The 15,372-nt window shown below is 44.7% G+C and overlaps 1 protein-coding gene across 2 annotated transcripts in view; it reads left to right on the top strand.

Moving 5' to 3' along the window:
* cdr2l (cerebellar degeneration-related protein 2-like) overlaps nt 1-15,372 on the top strand; it is a 108,128-nt gene that overhangs the window by 64,489 nt on the left and 28,267 nt on the right. For both annotated transcript variants that reach the window (XM_072242737.1, XM_072242738.1), the window contains exon 4: nt 5,869-6,033. In XM_072242737.1, coding sequence (XP_072098838.1) covers nt 5,869-6,033 — 165 coding nt within the window. The remainder of the gene's footprint in view (nt 1-5,868; nt 6,034-15,372) is intronic.

Below are 15,372 nucleotides of genomic sequence, written 5' to 3'. Positions count from 1 at the left end.
AGGAGTTGCTGTTTAGCGCCATCATCACTCCGCTCTGCCTTCTTCTAAAGCAAACTCAAAGGTCTTAAGATGGATGAGACTTCTGGACCTGATGGACTACATGCCAGAGTCCTGAGAGAAGTTGCTGAATAGATAATGGATGTGTTGGTCATGATATTTCAAGAATCACTTGATTCCGGGATGATCCCGGAGAACTGGAAAATTGGAAATGTCACTCCACTCTTTAAGAAGGGAGGAAAGCAAAAGGAAGGAAATTATAGGTTCGTGAGCCAAACTTCAGTGGTTGGGAAAGTGTTGAAACCTAAGGACGAGGTTTCAAGGTACTTGGAGACTAATGATAAAATAAGTCAAAATCAGCATGGTTAATGTAAAGGGAAATCTTGCCTGACAAATCTGTTAGAGTTCTTTGAGGAAGTAACAAGCAGGGTGGACAAAGGAGAGGTAGTGGATGTCATTGACTTGAATTTTCAGAAAGCGTTTGATAAGGTGCTACGCATGAGGCTGCTTAACCAGAGAAAGTCCTATGACGTTACAGGAAATATACTGGCATGGATAGCGGAATGGCTGACAGGTAGGAGGCAGCGAGTGGGAATGAAAAGGGCCTTTTCTGCTTGGCTGCTGGTGACTAGTGCTGTTCTTCAGGGGTCAGTATTGGGACCGCTGCTTCTCACATTGTTTGTCAATGATTTTGATAATGGAATTGATGGCTTTGTGGCAAAGTTTGCAGATGATACAAATATCGGTGGAGGGCAAGTAATGCTGATTGCAAAAGGACTTAGACAAATTGGAAGAATAGGCAAAAAAGTGGCAGATGGAAGACAGTGCTGGGAAATGTATGATAATACATTTTGGTAAAAGGAACAATAGTGCGGACTGTTATCTAAAACGGGGAGGAAATTCAAACATCAGAAGTGCAGAGGGACTTGGGAGTCCTTGTGCAAGACTCCCAGAGGGTTAATTTACAGTTTGAGCCTGTGGTAGAGAAGGCAAATACAATGCTGGCATTTATTTTAAGGGGAATAGAATATAAAAACAAGGAGATATTGCTGAGGCTTTATAAGACACTAGTCAAGCCGCACTTAGAGTTTTGGGCCCCATATCCCACATCTGTTTGTCAACAGTTTTGTGCTTCATATCTCGGAAAGGATGTATTATCATTGGAGGGGGTCCAGAGGAGGTTCATGAGGATGATTCTGTGATAAAAGGGTTAACATTTGAGGAGTGTTTGGCAATTTTGGGTCTGTACTCACTGGAATTTAGGAGAACGGTGGGGATTTCATTGAAACATGGCAAATGTTGAAAGGACTAGATAAGGTGGATGTGGAGAGGACGTTTCCTCTGGTGGAGGTATCCAGAACTAGAGGGCAAATTCTCAAAATTGAGGGGCAACCTTTTAGAGGAGAGGTAATGAGAATTTTTTTTTTAGCCAGAGAGGAGTAAATCTGTGGAATGCTCTGCCGCAGACTTTGGTGGAAGACAAGTCAGTGGGTATATTTTAGGTGGAAGTTGATAGTTTCCTGATTGGTCAGGGCATCAAAGGATATGGTGAGAAGGCAGGTGTATGGGGTTGAGTAGCCATGATGGAATGGTGGAGTAGACTTGATGGGCCGAATGGCTTAATTCTGCTCCTGTGCCTTAAAGTCTTATGCCTTGGTAGTTCCCTTTACTCTACTGTAATTCCAATACATCTGATTTTAGCTGCTTCTCAAACTACAGGTTGAATTCTATCATATTACTGCCTTCTAAGGGTTTGATTACCTTAAGCTCACTAATGAAATCTGGTTCATTACACAGCACTTAATCCAGAGTTGCCTTTCCCCTAGTGGACACAACCACAGGCTGCTCTAATAAGCCATCTTGTAGGCATTCTAGAAGTTCCTTTCCGTGGGATCCAACGCTAACCTGATTTTCCCAATCTATCTGCATATTGAAAACGTCCTTCACTATTGTAGGTTTGTCCTTTTTGTATGCCTTTTCTGTCTCCTATTGTAATTTGTACTCTACATGCTGGCTACTGTTCAGATGGCTGTATATAGCTCCCATCAGGGTCTTTGTACTCTTGCGATTTTTAAAATTTTACCCGCAAGTATTTGACATCTTTGGATCCTATGTTATCGCTTTCTAAGGATTTGATTTCATTTTTAAATTACAAAGCCACCCATCCACTCTGCTTACTTGCCTGTCCTTGATGTTAAGCTCCCAACTAGGAGCTTCTTTCAGCCACAATTCGAGTGGTACCCACAACACTATACCTGACAATTTCTTATTGTGCTACAAAATTACTTACCATATTGTGTATACTGTGTGTAGCCCCCCCGGCTGCCCTCAGGGTCGCTCGGCTCGCTGTTGTCTAGGGAAACAGCCTCGGCCCCGGCAAACTGGATAATTCGTTTGTGTGGATGCTGTGTGATGTACCCCACCCCGCCCAAATAACAGACAATGCACCAGACGCAATTAAATGATTTACATTTTATAGATATTACTGGAACTATATAATTAAGAGAGAATAAAATAAAGGAAAATAAAAGGCGCTACACTTATCAAAGTTCAATCTCTTCGCACACAAAACAGTTGGAGCTCAAGGACCACCTTCTTCACCCTGCAACCCCTCAGACCACCTCGACCGGCCGCCTGGGACCAACAACAGTAGTCGACCAGACGCTCCACACGAGTCCGTCTCCGTCTCCTCGCCGAACACCCTCCTTGGGGTCCGACCCCGTTAGCAGACATCACAGCACCTCGTCCATCCTCTGTCTCGCTCTCCCGCCTTCTGCCCCAAAACCCCACGCATACAGTATCTTCAAATACACCAAAAACATAACAACTATCCTAACTGGTTAATAGCACTCTCTTATCACATTCTAAATCAAAACAAGCTGTTAGCACAAACTTTCTCAGTGTTTAACACAACAAAGCCGCATTACCCAGATTAACATAACAAGGATGCCATTTTAATTAGCCTCCGCAGTAACATAAAAGTCGAAACCCCCTTACATGTGTGTATTCAAATTTAACACCTTCAGTTCTGCATTCATCGCCCTTGCTCAATTTTGCTCTCACATCACTGGCATTTAAATTCTTATCCTTTCTAAACTTTATTTTGGAGACTTTCATTATCTCTCCTGCACTCTCCTTCCTGCAGCTTAGGGGTGACTTACCTCCCAGTAGCTCCTCTACCATTTAGGGCAAAAGGGTAAGGTAAAAATAGAGTCAATATTACTGATGAATAACTTGTAGCAGATCTGGCTAATAACTTGCCTGGAACTGTTGAATCGTGGTATCAAATCCAGAAGGCAGAGGAATTGGTGCTATTCCTGTAGCACATATTGGACCTCTCAGAACAGAGAGAATTAAAGTCACTTTAAACCAAATGACCTTCTCCCCCAGTTATAAAAAAAGGGTTTTCTACATAAAACATCGGTTTTCTTCCTACAGCCTTTATTTTTTAACTATTGTGCATAACCTCCTTGGATGAGTCAAGAGAGGAGCCCAAGGTTGTTCCCTCCAGATGTATCTCACAAATGTTGCCACCATTTGAGGACTCTGTAGGCTGCCATCACCCCACGAACGCATTGAAGGTTAAGGTGTAGTCCAAACCTTGCAGCATCTGGATCCCATGAGCTACAGGTCCACTGGCACGCCTTTCTTCTCTTTTTACGTCTGCCACAAGACTGGGTTCTTGAGTCCCTTTAAAAATGGATCCCTTCAATGCTTTGAGTTTTGCGCAGGTCCCATCATAGTCTCAAGGAGGGGGAAGCCCTTCTATTTCAATCATCTGGGCAGCATGGTAATAATGGGATGAATCCTGGCATTGCCAGTCTTATGACACCTGGTTGTTGCAGTGTCAGTATGTGAACCTGATATCTGCACGTGCAGAAGACTGAGCTCTGCCCACACCAGTGAACTTCACCAAAATGTCACACATATACTTAAAATACGAACAGAGGGCCTTCTCTACCAGACCTTTAAGTGAAGGCACAAGAATTCAGATGGAGGGTTTGCCAGAAGTCTTAAGTAAGGAGCCAGTTCCCTCAGCCTCTTCAGCTGTCACACATGCTGGGTGCCAGAGTGATTGCTTCCTTCCAGCGCACAGTTGGTATCTGCCGCTTACCTCACCCCTGACAATGAAGCATTCGGCACTATAAATGGATCTCACAGGAACACCGTTTCATAGCAGTGCTCTTGCAATGCATTAGACCTGCAGTTGGATATGTTCATGAAGTGTAATAGCATATCACCCAGATGAGTAGCCTGGCACATTCTGAGGATCTCTAGCTGAGATGCCAAGTTTAAAAAGATAGCTACCCCACCGGAAGTGGAATTGAATAACTTGTGAAACGTTCTGGTTCTGTCTGTCTAGGGAAGGCAATCTCTGGCCCCACCAAACGTGTGAGATTGAGGTGCGAGCCTCCCCCACCCCGAAACCTGCTGTTTGTGTGGATGCTGCATGATTCGTTACTCTGTTACAAGTCAGTACCGCGAAATAACAGACCGTACACCACTTACAATTAAACGATTTCACTTTATAATTCTTAACTTGACTAAAGGGTTAGTAACAAAAATGCAAAAAAAAAGCAAAGGGCCCATTTTAATGGAGCAGTCTAATGTGCACAAGTTGGAGCTCACGGTTTCCCCTTCGCCGATCCTCCCCCTATCTCCCCGGCCTTTGTCGGATCATGGCGCCACTCCGGGTTGAGTCCTACGACCTCTTCTCTCTGACATCTTCTCCCTTCATTCCCTGGCGAACCAAAGACCCAGCTCACACACCGGTGTCAGGCACACAACACGAAAACACACGCCTTCATTGGACAGCTCACATTCCAGCGCACCCGTTATCTCTAACCATAACCCAAACACTGCTTCTACAGAAAGACCATTATGTACGTTTGCAGTGAAGCCTTTCCCAGGGCGTTACACTTGTACAGACCACCCATTGCAGGGAGAGAAGACCTGGTGCACGTGCAAACTGCAGTTACTGGGACTGAATCTGGATTGTTACTGTGAAGTAGTACATTGACCAAAAACCTACCAATCAGCCACAGGGTGCTTTTGCTAGATTAACTGACCGCTGTAAATTACCCCTAGTGTGTAGATGAGTGGGAGAACCTGAAGCATGTTGACAGGAGACATGGATAGTTTGGACTGGAGAATCTGTTTCTGTACTTGATGACTCTGCTGCACTCCAGTTCAGCCTGAGGTGAGAGTGACATTCCCACTAGTGTTGTGCATGGTCCTGAGTTGTTCCTGCCCTTGGAGTTTCTGATGGGATAATAGAGAGGAAACCAATATCTTTTTCGTGGGTTTTGTTTTGTTTGATTACACGTTAGTTAATGTAAGACATTGTTAGCATTGTCCATGAGATATTCCAGCTTCCATAGTGCCATAAATCTGAAAGGCCTTGGGCACTGCATGCTCCCACAGATGCAAGTGCAGGGACAGGCAGTCAGAATTTGAGGAGCAACTCCTTCAAATACTCATAGCTGCAACCTCTCACACTCCATGAAACAAGAACTCCTCTGAGTCACAGAATTGGCAGGTGGCCTGGGAGCCTGTGAACCAGCTTAAAAATCTGCTGCACAGCACTGCTGTGTTCAACACTTCCCACCCCAGATCCTGCTGTAAAGGGGGAGGACTTGTACGTTAAGAAACTGCCATAGAGGTCTACCTGCCACCAGAAGATAGAGTAAATTGTCTCTGTCACATCAGGACTTCAGATGAGGGCAAACACATGGGGAATGTAATCAATACTGTTCTCAGCCTTGGGCAGAGTGATGGACAAAGTAGAGCAGACTTTACGCAGTATCTGACCTGTGCCGGGTATAAATTGTGGATCTTGTAACTGCATATTATGTCCTGTATATAAAACAGGTTGACGGAGACAATTGAAAGTTTGCAGAACCAAGTGGATATGCTTCAGAGCCAGGTGCATGAAATGAGAAATATGGATCAGCTGCGAGTCCGCAGGGATAAACGGGAACGCCGGAAAACCATCCACACGTTTCCCTGTTTGAAGGAGCTTTATGCTAAGCCCAGGTAACATTCTGAAGATGATTGCACAGTAGTGGCATGATTGCTTGGATCAGCAAGTCTGAAAGTGGGTTCCTGGGATATTATGCAAGTAAACAAAGGATTGTTATCGACACTTGATATTTGGTGGTTAGCACAGACTCCGTAGGCGAGGGGCCGGTCTCCATGCTGTATGGCACAATGCGAAGCCAGCTATACTTCCTGCTGTTAATCACAAATGGGTACTGTGTGTAAGTACAAGTCTCTAATGTCATAGCCACTTTGCTCAATTATCTAGCTCGAGACGATGAGTAGCTGGGTGTTCTACTCCGAAACAGTGTCCAGACAAGGGTGTGAACTAGGACATCGCAATCGAAATGAATTGATGTCTGAGATGCAAAATAAAAGAACAAGAATCGAGATTATTAGAAACATTATTAAGTAGAATGGATATGCGTGAACAACTTTGGACCTGAGTTTGTGACCAGTGTTTTCAGTAAGGTTTCACTGAATCCCCTTTGTTGATGTGGCAAAGAATCAGAATCAGGTTTACTATCCCAAGCAGATGTCATGAAATTTGTCTTTGCAGCAGCAGTACAATCCAATACATAATAATAGAAAAAATTTGTGAATTACAGTAACTATACATATCTGTGTATATTTGCTGTAATATATCTGCAAAAGTAGAAATTAAGAAAGTAATGAGATAGTGTTCCAGGCTTCATGTTCCATCGGGACGGGCTGTACCTGAACCACGATGGGACCTGGATCCTGGCGAATCGTATAACGAGGGCTGTGGATAGGGCTTTAAACTAAATAGCAGAGCGGTGCGTTCAACAGAATGGAGAAGTATGGATAAAGTAATAGAGGAAAGTGTGGGTAAAGTAAAAGCAAAAGTTAAAAAGGAGAAAAGGGTAAGAAAAGTCAAGTGCAAAAGAGACAAAGATTACTAGATTTTAAAAGCACAAGGAGTGTAAGGGCACTTTATCTGAATACCCCTAGTATTCGAAACAAAGTCAGTGAACTTGTGGCATAGATCAGTACAAAGGGGTATGATTTAGTGGCCATTACAGAAACGTGGTTGAAGGGTGGGGAGGATTGGGAATTAAATATCGAAGGATATCAGGTAATATGGAAGGATAGGCAGGAAGGTAAGGGAGGTGGGGTAGTGCTCTTAATTAAGGTGCGATAGTGAGAGACTTTATAAGATCTAAGGAGCAAAATGTTGAATCCATCTGGGTAGAGATTAGGAATAGTAAGTGGGAATAATCACTGGTGGGACTTGTCTTTCGGCCACCAAATGATAACTTTACAGTGGCACAGCCAATAGACCGAGAAATATCGGAGGCATGTAAGAATGGAACAGCAGTTATCATGGGGCACTTTAACTTGCACGTAGATTGGGTGACTCAAGTTGGTTAAGGTAGTCTTGGGGAGGACTTCACAGAATGCATACGCAATAGCTTTCTTGAACAGCATGTTACTGAACCTACGAGGGTACATGCTTTCTTGGGTCTGGGCCTGTGCAATGAGACAGGTAAAATTAGCAATCTTGTAGTTAGGGATCCTCTTGGAAAGGGTGATCACAGTATGATTGAGTTTCTCTTACAAATGGAGGGTGGAAATAGTTTGATCTAAAACCAGTGTATTATGCCTAAACAAGCAAGACTACAACGGGTGAGTGAGGAGTTGGATAGGGTAGACTGGGGACACAGGATATATGGTGGGACGGTTGAGGAACAGTGGAAGACTTTCAAAGTAATTTTTCATGGTGCCCAATAAAAGTATATTCCAGTTGAAATCAAGGACAGTAAAGGTGGGGAGAGCCAGCCATGGATAACTAAAGAAATAAAGGAAGGCATCAAACTAAAAGCTCGTGTGTACAAAGTTCCCAAGAGTAGTGGGAAACTGGAAGATTAGGAAAACTTTAAAAAACAACTAAGTACCACTAGATGAGCAATAAAGAAAGGGAAGATAGATTATGAAAATAAACTAGCACAAAATATAAAAACTGATGGTAAAAGTTTTTGTAATTATATAAAGTGGAAAAGAGTGGCCAAAGTGAATGTAGGTCCCTTGGAGGATGAAAAGGGGGAATTGATATTGGGTAATGAGAAAATGGCCAAGGCTTTGAATTACTATTTTGTGTCAGTTTTCATGATAGAGGACACATCTAACATGCCAAAGAGAGATGATATAGATGTGATGGGAGGCAAGTTCCTCGATACAATAGCTATCACTAAAGAGGTAGTGCTGAGCAAACTTGTGGGTCTAAAGATAGACAAGTCCCTGGTCCTGATGGAATGCAACCCATGGTACTGAAAGAACTGACAGAGGTTATAGTAGAGGCTTTGGTGATGAGTTACCAAAATTCTGTGGACTCTGGGCATGTCCCAGCAGATTCAAAGAAGGTGAATGTCACACCACTGTTCAAAAAAGTATGTAGGCAAAAGGCAGGTAACTACGGGCCAGTTAGTTTAACATCTGTAGTTGGGAAAGTACTTGAAGCTATCATGAAAGAAGAAATATCAAGGCATCTGGAAAGAAATGTAGACACAGCATGGATTTATCAAAGGCAGGTTCTGTCTGATAAACTTACTGGAGTTTTTTGAGGATATAACGAGCGCAGTGGATAGAGGGGAACAGATGGGCATTATTTACTTGGATTTCCAGAAGGCATTTGATAAGGAGCCACACAAAAGATGTCCATAAGATAAGGATACAGAGAGTTGGGGGCGATGTATTAGCATGTGTTGGTTAACTAATAGAAAGCAGAGGGTTGGGATACATGGGTGTTTCTCTGGTTGACAATCAGTGGTGAGTGGTGTCCCGCAGCAGTTGGTGCTGGGCCCGCATCTGTTCACAATAAACACTAACCATCTGGAAGAGGGGACTGAGTGTAGTGTATCTAATTTTGCTGATGATACTAAATTGAGTGGAAAACCAAATTGTGCAGAGGACACAGAAAGCCTTCTGAGAGATATAGGTAGGTTAATTGAGTGGGTAAAGATCTGGCAGATGGAGTGCAATGTTGGTAAATGCGATGTCATCCACTTCGGAAGGAAAAATGGAAGATCAGATCATTATTTAAATGGTAAAAAATTGCAGCATACTGCTGTGCAGAGGGACTTGTGAGTGCTTGTGCATGAATCACAAAAGGTTGGTTTGTAGGTGCAACAGGTTATTAAGAAGGCAAATAGAATGTTAGCCTTCATTGCTAGAGGGATTGAATTCACGAGCAGGGACGTTATGCTGCAACTGTACAGGGTACTGGTGAGGCTGCACCTGGAGTACTGTGTGCAGTTCTGGTCTCCTTACATGAGGAAGGATGTACTGGCTTTGGACACGGTGCAGGGGAGGTTCACCAGGTTGATTCCAGAGATGAGGGGATTAGACTATGAAAGATTGAGTCACCTGTGATTGTACTTGCTAGAATTCTGAAGAATGAGAGGAGATCTGATAAACCCATGTAAAATTATGAAAAGAATAGATAAGATGGAGGCAGGAAAGTTGTTTCCACTGGTTGGTGTGAGTAGAACCAGGGGATGTACCCAAAATTCAGAGGAGTAAATTTAAGATGGAGATGAGAGGGAACTACTTTTCCCAAAGAGTGGTGAATCTGTGAAATTTTCTGCCTAATGAAGCAGTGGAGGCTACCTCAGGAGATACATTTAACACAAGGTTGGATAGATTTTTGCATAGTTCGGGAATTGGAAGTTGTGGGGAAAAGGCAGGTAGGTGGAGATCTGCCATGGTCTTATTGAATGGCGGAGCAGGCTTGACAGACCAGACGGCCTACTCCTGCACCTATCTTTTTATGTTATGTTCTTGTGATTCAACGTCCATTCAGAAATCAGATGGCAGAGGGAAAGAAGCTGTTCCTGAATCTTTGAATGTGTGCCTCCTTCCTGATGGTAGCAATGAGAACAAGGCATGCCTGAGTGCTGAGCGTGTCCTTATTGATGGATGCTGCCTTTATGAGGCATCACTCCTTGACGATGTCCTGGATACGAAGGCTGGTACCCATAATGGGGAAGACTAAGATTACAACTCCCTGCAGCTTATTTCGATCCTGTGCACCAGCCCCTCACCATACCAGTCGGTGATTCAGCCTGTTAGAATGCTCTCCACAGGACATTTATAGAAATTTGCAACATACCAAGTCTCCTCAACCTCCTAATGTATTAGACCATAAGATATAGGAGCAGAAGAATTGGGCCATTCAGCCCCTCCAGTCTGCTCCACCATTCGGTCATGGCTGATCCCAGATCCCACTCAACCCCATACACCTGCTTTCTCACCATATCCTTTGATGCCCTGACCAATCAGGAAACTATCAACTTCCACCTTAAATATACCCAGGGACCTGGCCTCCACCGCAGTCTGTGGCAGAGCACTCCACAGATACACTACTCACTGGCTAAAAAAAAAATTCCTCCTTACCCCTGTTCTAAAAGATTGCCCCTCAATTTTGAAGCTGTGCCCTCTAGTTCTGGACACCCCCCCCCCCCCTCCATTCCCCTCTTCATTCCCAGAATAATCCTCATGAACCTCCTCTGGATTCTCTCCATTGACAACACATCCTTTCTGTGATATGGGGCCCAAAACTGTTGCCAATACTCTTAAGTGCGCCTGACTAGTGTCTTATAAGGGCTCAGTATTATCTCCTTGCTTTTATATTCTATTCCCCTTCAAATAAATGCCAAACTTGCACTTGCCTTCTTTCCCACAAACTCAACCTGTAAATTAAACTTAAGGGAGTCTTGCATGAGGACTCCTATGTCCCTCTGCACCTCTGATCTTTGAACCTTCTCCCCATTTAGATAATAGTCCACACTATTGTTCCTTTTACCAAAATGCATCCTCATACATTTCCCAACACTGTATTCCATCTGCCACTTTTTTGCCCATTCTTCCAATTTAGCTAGGTCCTGCTGCAATTGTATTGCTTCCTCAGCGCAACCTATCCCTCCACCTATCTTTGTATCATCTGCAAACTTTACCACAAAGCCATCAATTCCATTATCCAAATCATTGCCAAACAATGTGAAAAGTAGCAGTCCCAATGCTGACCCCTGAGGAACACCATTAGTCACTGGCAGCCAACCAGAAAAGGCCCCCTTTATTCCCCCTCGCTGCCTCCTGCCTGTCAACCATTCTGCTATCCATGCCAGTGTTTTTTCTGTAACCCCATAGGATTTTAACTTTTTAACTAGCCTCACGTGTGGCACCTTATCAAATGCCTTCTGAAAATCCTAGTAAATTACATCCGCCACCTCTCCTTAGTCCATCCTGCTTGTTATTTCCTCGAGGATAATTTACAGATTTTTGAGGCAAGATTTCCCTTCACAGAAACCATGCTGACTTTGAGTTATTTTATCGTTAGTCTCCAAGTACACTGAAACCTCATCCTTAATAATAGACTCCAACGCTTTCCTAACCAATGAGGTTAGGCTAACTGGCCAATAATTTCCTTTCTTTTGCTTTTCTCCCTTCTTAAAGAGCGGACTGACATTTCCAATCTTCCAGTCCTCTGGGACCATGCCAGAATCAAGTGATTCTTGAAAGCTCATGACCAATGGATCCGTTATCTCTTCAGCTGCCTCTCTCAGTGCTCTGAGATGTAGTCCATCAGGTCTAGATGACTTATCCATTTTAAAACCTTTGAGTTTGCCTTGAACTTTTTCCTTTGTAATATCAATGGCAATCACTCTTGCTCCCTGATGCTCACAGACCTCTCGCACACTGCTAGTGTTTTCCATGGTGAAGACAGATGCAAAGTACCCATTAAATTCATCTGCCATTTCTTTGACCCCCATTACTACCTCACCAGCATCATTTTCCAGTGGTCCAATATCAACTCTCACCTCCCTTTTACTCTTCATATACCTGAACCTCTGTACCTCCCTCTGCAATTGGATCCTTGATTTCCTAACCAGAAGACTAAAATCTGTGCGGATTGGTGATAACATATCCTCCTTGCTGACGATCAACACTGGTGCACCTCAGTGGCCCTGAATGGTGGCAAGAAAGGAGGTGCAGGGATAGGTGTAGCACTTCTCTTACAGGGATAAGTGCTGGGTGGGAGATCCGTGGGGAGGGACGTGTGGATCAGGGAGTCGCAGAGGGAACGATCCCTGCGGAAAGCGGAGATGGGTGGAGAGGGAAAGACGTGCTTAGTGGTGGGGTCCTGTTGAAGGTGGCAGAAGTTGCGGAGGATAATGTGCTGGATCTGGAGGCTGGTGGGGTGGTAGGTGAGGACAAAGGGAACTCTGTCCCTGTTGTGGTGGCGGGAGGATGGGATGAGAGCCGAAGTGCAGGAAATGGAGGAGATGCGGGTGAGGGCATCATTGATGACAGCAGAAGGAAACCACGATCCTTAAAGAAAGAGGACATTTGAGAGGTCCTGGAACGGAAAGCCTCATCCTGGGAGCAGATGTGGCGGAGACGGAGGAACTCGGAATAGGGAATGGCATTTTTGCATGTGGCGGGGTGGGAGGAGGTATAGTTGAGGTAGTTATGAGAGTCAGTGGGATTGTAGAAGATGTCAGTGGACAGTCTGTCTCCAGAGATGGAGACCGAAACATCGAGAAAGGGGAGAGAAGTGTCAGAGATAGACCGAGTGAATTTGAGGGCTGGGTGGAAGTTAGAAGTAAAGTTGATGAAATTGACGAGCTCAGCATGGGTGCAGGAAGCAGCACCAATGTAGTCGTCAATGTACCGAAGGAAAAGTTGGGGAGCAGTACCAGAATAGGTTTGGAGCACAGACAGTTCCACATGACTAACGAAAAGGCAGGCATAACTGGGGCCCATGCGAGTGCCCATAGCTACACCCTTGCTCTGAAGAAAGTGGGAAGAGCCAAAAGAGAAGTTATTATGTGTGAGAACCAGTTCCGCCAACTGGAGGAGGGTAGTGGTGGTGGGGAACTGGTGAGGTCTATTGTCCAGAAAGTAGCGGAGGGCTTTTAGACCTTCTTGATGGGGAATGGAGGTGTATAAGGATTGGACATCCATAGTGAAAATGAAGCAGTTGGGACCGGGGAACTGGAAGTTATTGAAGAGGTGGAGGACATGGGATGTATCCCAGATGTAGGTGGGGAGGGACTGAACTATGGGTGACAAAATGGAGGCCAGGTAGGCAGATACAAGTCCGGTGGGGCAGGAGCAGGCAGAAACGCAACTCCCTGATCCAAGCGTCCCTCCCCATGTATCTCCCACCCGGCACTTATCCCTGTAAGCGTAAGTGCTACACCTGTCCCTACACCTCTCTTGCCACCATTCAGGGCCCCAAACAGTCCTTCCAGGTGAGGCAACACTTCACTTGTGAGTCTGTTGGGGTCATCTATTGCATCCGGTGCTCCCGGTGCGGCCTCCTCTACATCAGTGAAACCCGATGCAGATTGGGGGACCGCTTCGTCGAGCACCTCCGCTCCGTCCACCAAAACAGACAGGATCTCCCGGTAGCCACTCACTTCAACTCTGCTTCCCACTCCCATTCAGATATGTCCATACATGGCCTCCTCTACTGCCGTGATGAGGCTAAACTCAGGTTGGAGGAGCAACACCTCATATACCATCTAGGTAGTCTCCAGCCCCTTGGTATGAACATAGAATTCTCCAACTTCTGGTAATTCCCTCCTCCTCCCTTCCTCTGTCCCTATTTCACTCTGCCTCCTCCCCCAGCTGCCTATCACCTCCCTCATGGTTCCGCCTCCTTCTACTACCCATTGTGTTTTCCCCTATTCCTTCTTCACCTTTCCTGCCCATTACCTCCCTGCTTCCCCTCCCCCACCCCTTTATCTTTCCCCTTACTGGTTTTTCACCTGGAACCTACCAGCCTTCTCCTTCCCACCCTCCTCCCACCTTCTTTATAGGGCCTCTGCCCCTTCCCTCTTCAGTCCTGACGAAGGGTTCCGGCCCAAAACATCGTCTCATCGTTTCCACGGATGCTGCCCGACCCGCTGAGTTCCTTCAGCCTGTTGTGAGTGATACTTTATTAGGAGTTTGAAGAGATTTGGGATGTCAACAAATACACTCATAAACTTCTATTCCTGTATCACTGTCTGGTATGGAATGACTACTACACAGGACCAAAAGAAGGGGCAGAATGTTGTAAATCTAGTCAGCTCCATCTCGGGCACTAGCCTACAATGTGCCCAGGACATGTTTAGGGAGCAGTGTCTCAGAAAGGCAGTGTCCATTATTAAGGACCCCCAACACCCAGGGCATGCCCTTTTCTCACTGTTACCATCATGTAGGAGATACAGAAGCCTGAAGGCACACACTCTGCGATTCAGGAACAGCTTCTTCCCCTCTGCCATCCGATTCTTAAATGGACATTGAAGCCTTGGACACTCCCTCACTTTTTTAATATGCAGTATTTCTGTTTTGCACATTTTTCTTTTAATTTATTCAATATACATAATTGATTTACTTGTTTATTATTATGTTTTATTTTATTATTTGTTTTTTTTCTCTTTGCTATATTACGTATTGCATTGAACTGGTGCTGCTAAGTTAACAAATTTCACGTCACATGCTAGTGTTAATAAACCTGATTCTGATTCTGAAAATCCTGCTTTATATTATTGGCTAGTTTGCCTCCATATTTCATCTTTTCCTTTCTTATAGCTTTTTAATTGCATTTGGATTTTAAAAGCTTCCCAATCATCCAACTTCTCACTCACTTTTGCTAGCTTATATGCCCTTTCCTTGGCTTTTATGCAGTCCTTAACTTCCCTTGTCAGTCACAGTCACCTACCCCTGCAGTTTGAGAACAACTTCTTCAGTGGGACTTATCTATCCTGCATCTTGTGACCTATTCCCAGGTGCTTCAGCCACCTCTACTCTGCCGTCATCCCCGTCCAGTCCACCTGGGCAAGCTCCTCTCTCATGGCTCTGTAATTCCCTTTATTCCATTGTGTTACTGATACATGTGAGTTATGCTTCTCCCTCTCAAATTGCAGTATGAATTCAATCATATTATGATCACTGGCTCCTAAGGGTTCCTTTACATTAAGCTCCCTAATAAGATCTGGGTTATTACACACCACCCAACCTAAGATAGGCTTCCCTTGAGATATAGCCGCTGTCGTGCCTACTTTGTAGCTGCATCAATGTGTTGGATCCAGGCTAAATCCTCAGAGATATTGACACCCAGGAGCTTGAAATTACTCACTCTTTCCACTTCTGATCCCTCTGTGAGGACTGATATGTGTTCCCTTGTTACCTGAAGTCCAGAATTGGTTCTTTGGTTTTGCTGGCGTTGAGTGTAAAGTTGTTGCTGCGACAGCACTCAACCAGCAGATGTATCTCGCTCCTGTACGCCCTTTCGTCACCACTTGAAATTGTGCCAACAATGGTTGT

This window comes from Mobula birostris, chromosome 24, assembly GCF_030028105.1.
Source record: "Mobula birostris isolate sMobBir1 chromosome 24, sMobBir1.hap1, whole genome shotgun sequence".
Taxonomy (NCBI): domain Eukaryota; kingdom Metazoa; phylum Chordata; class Chondrichthyes; order Myliobatiformes; family Myliobatidae; genus Mobula; species Mobula birostris.
Note: the sequence above shows the minus strand (reverse complement) of the source record. Positions and strands in the feature narration are given on the sequence as shown.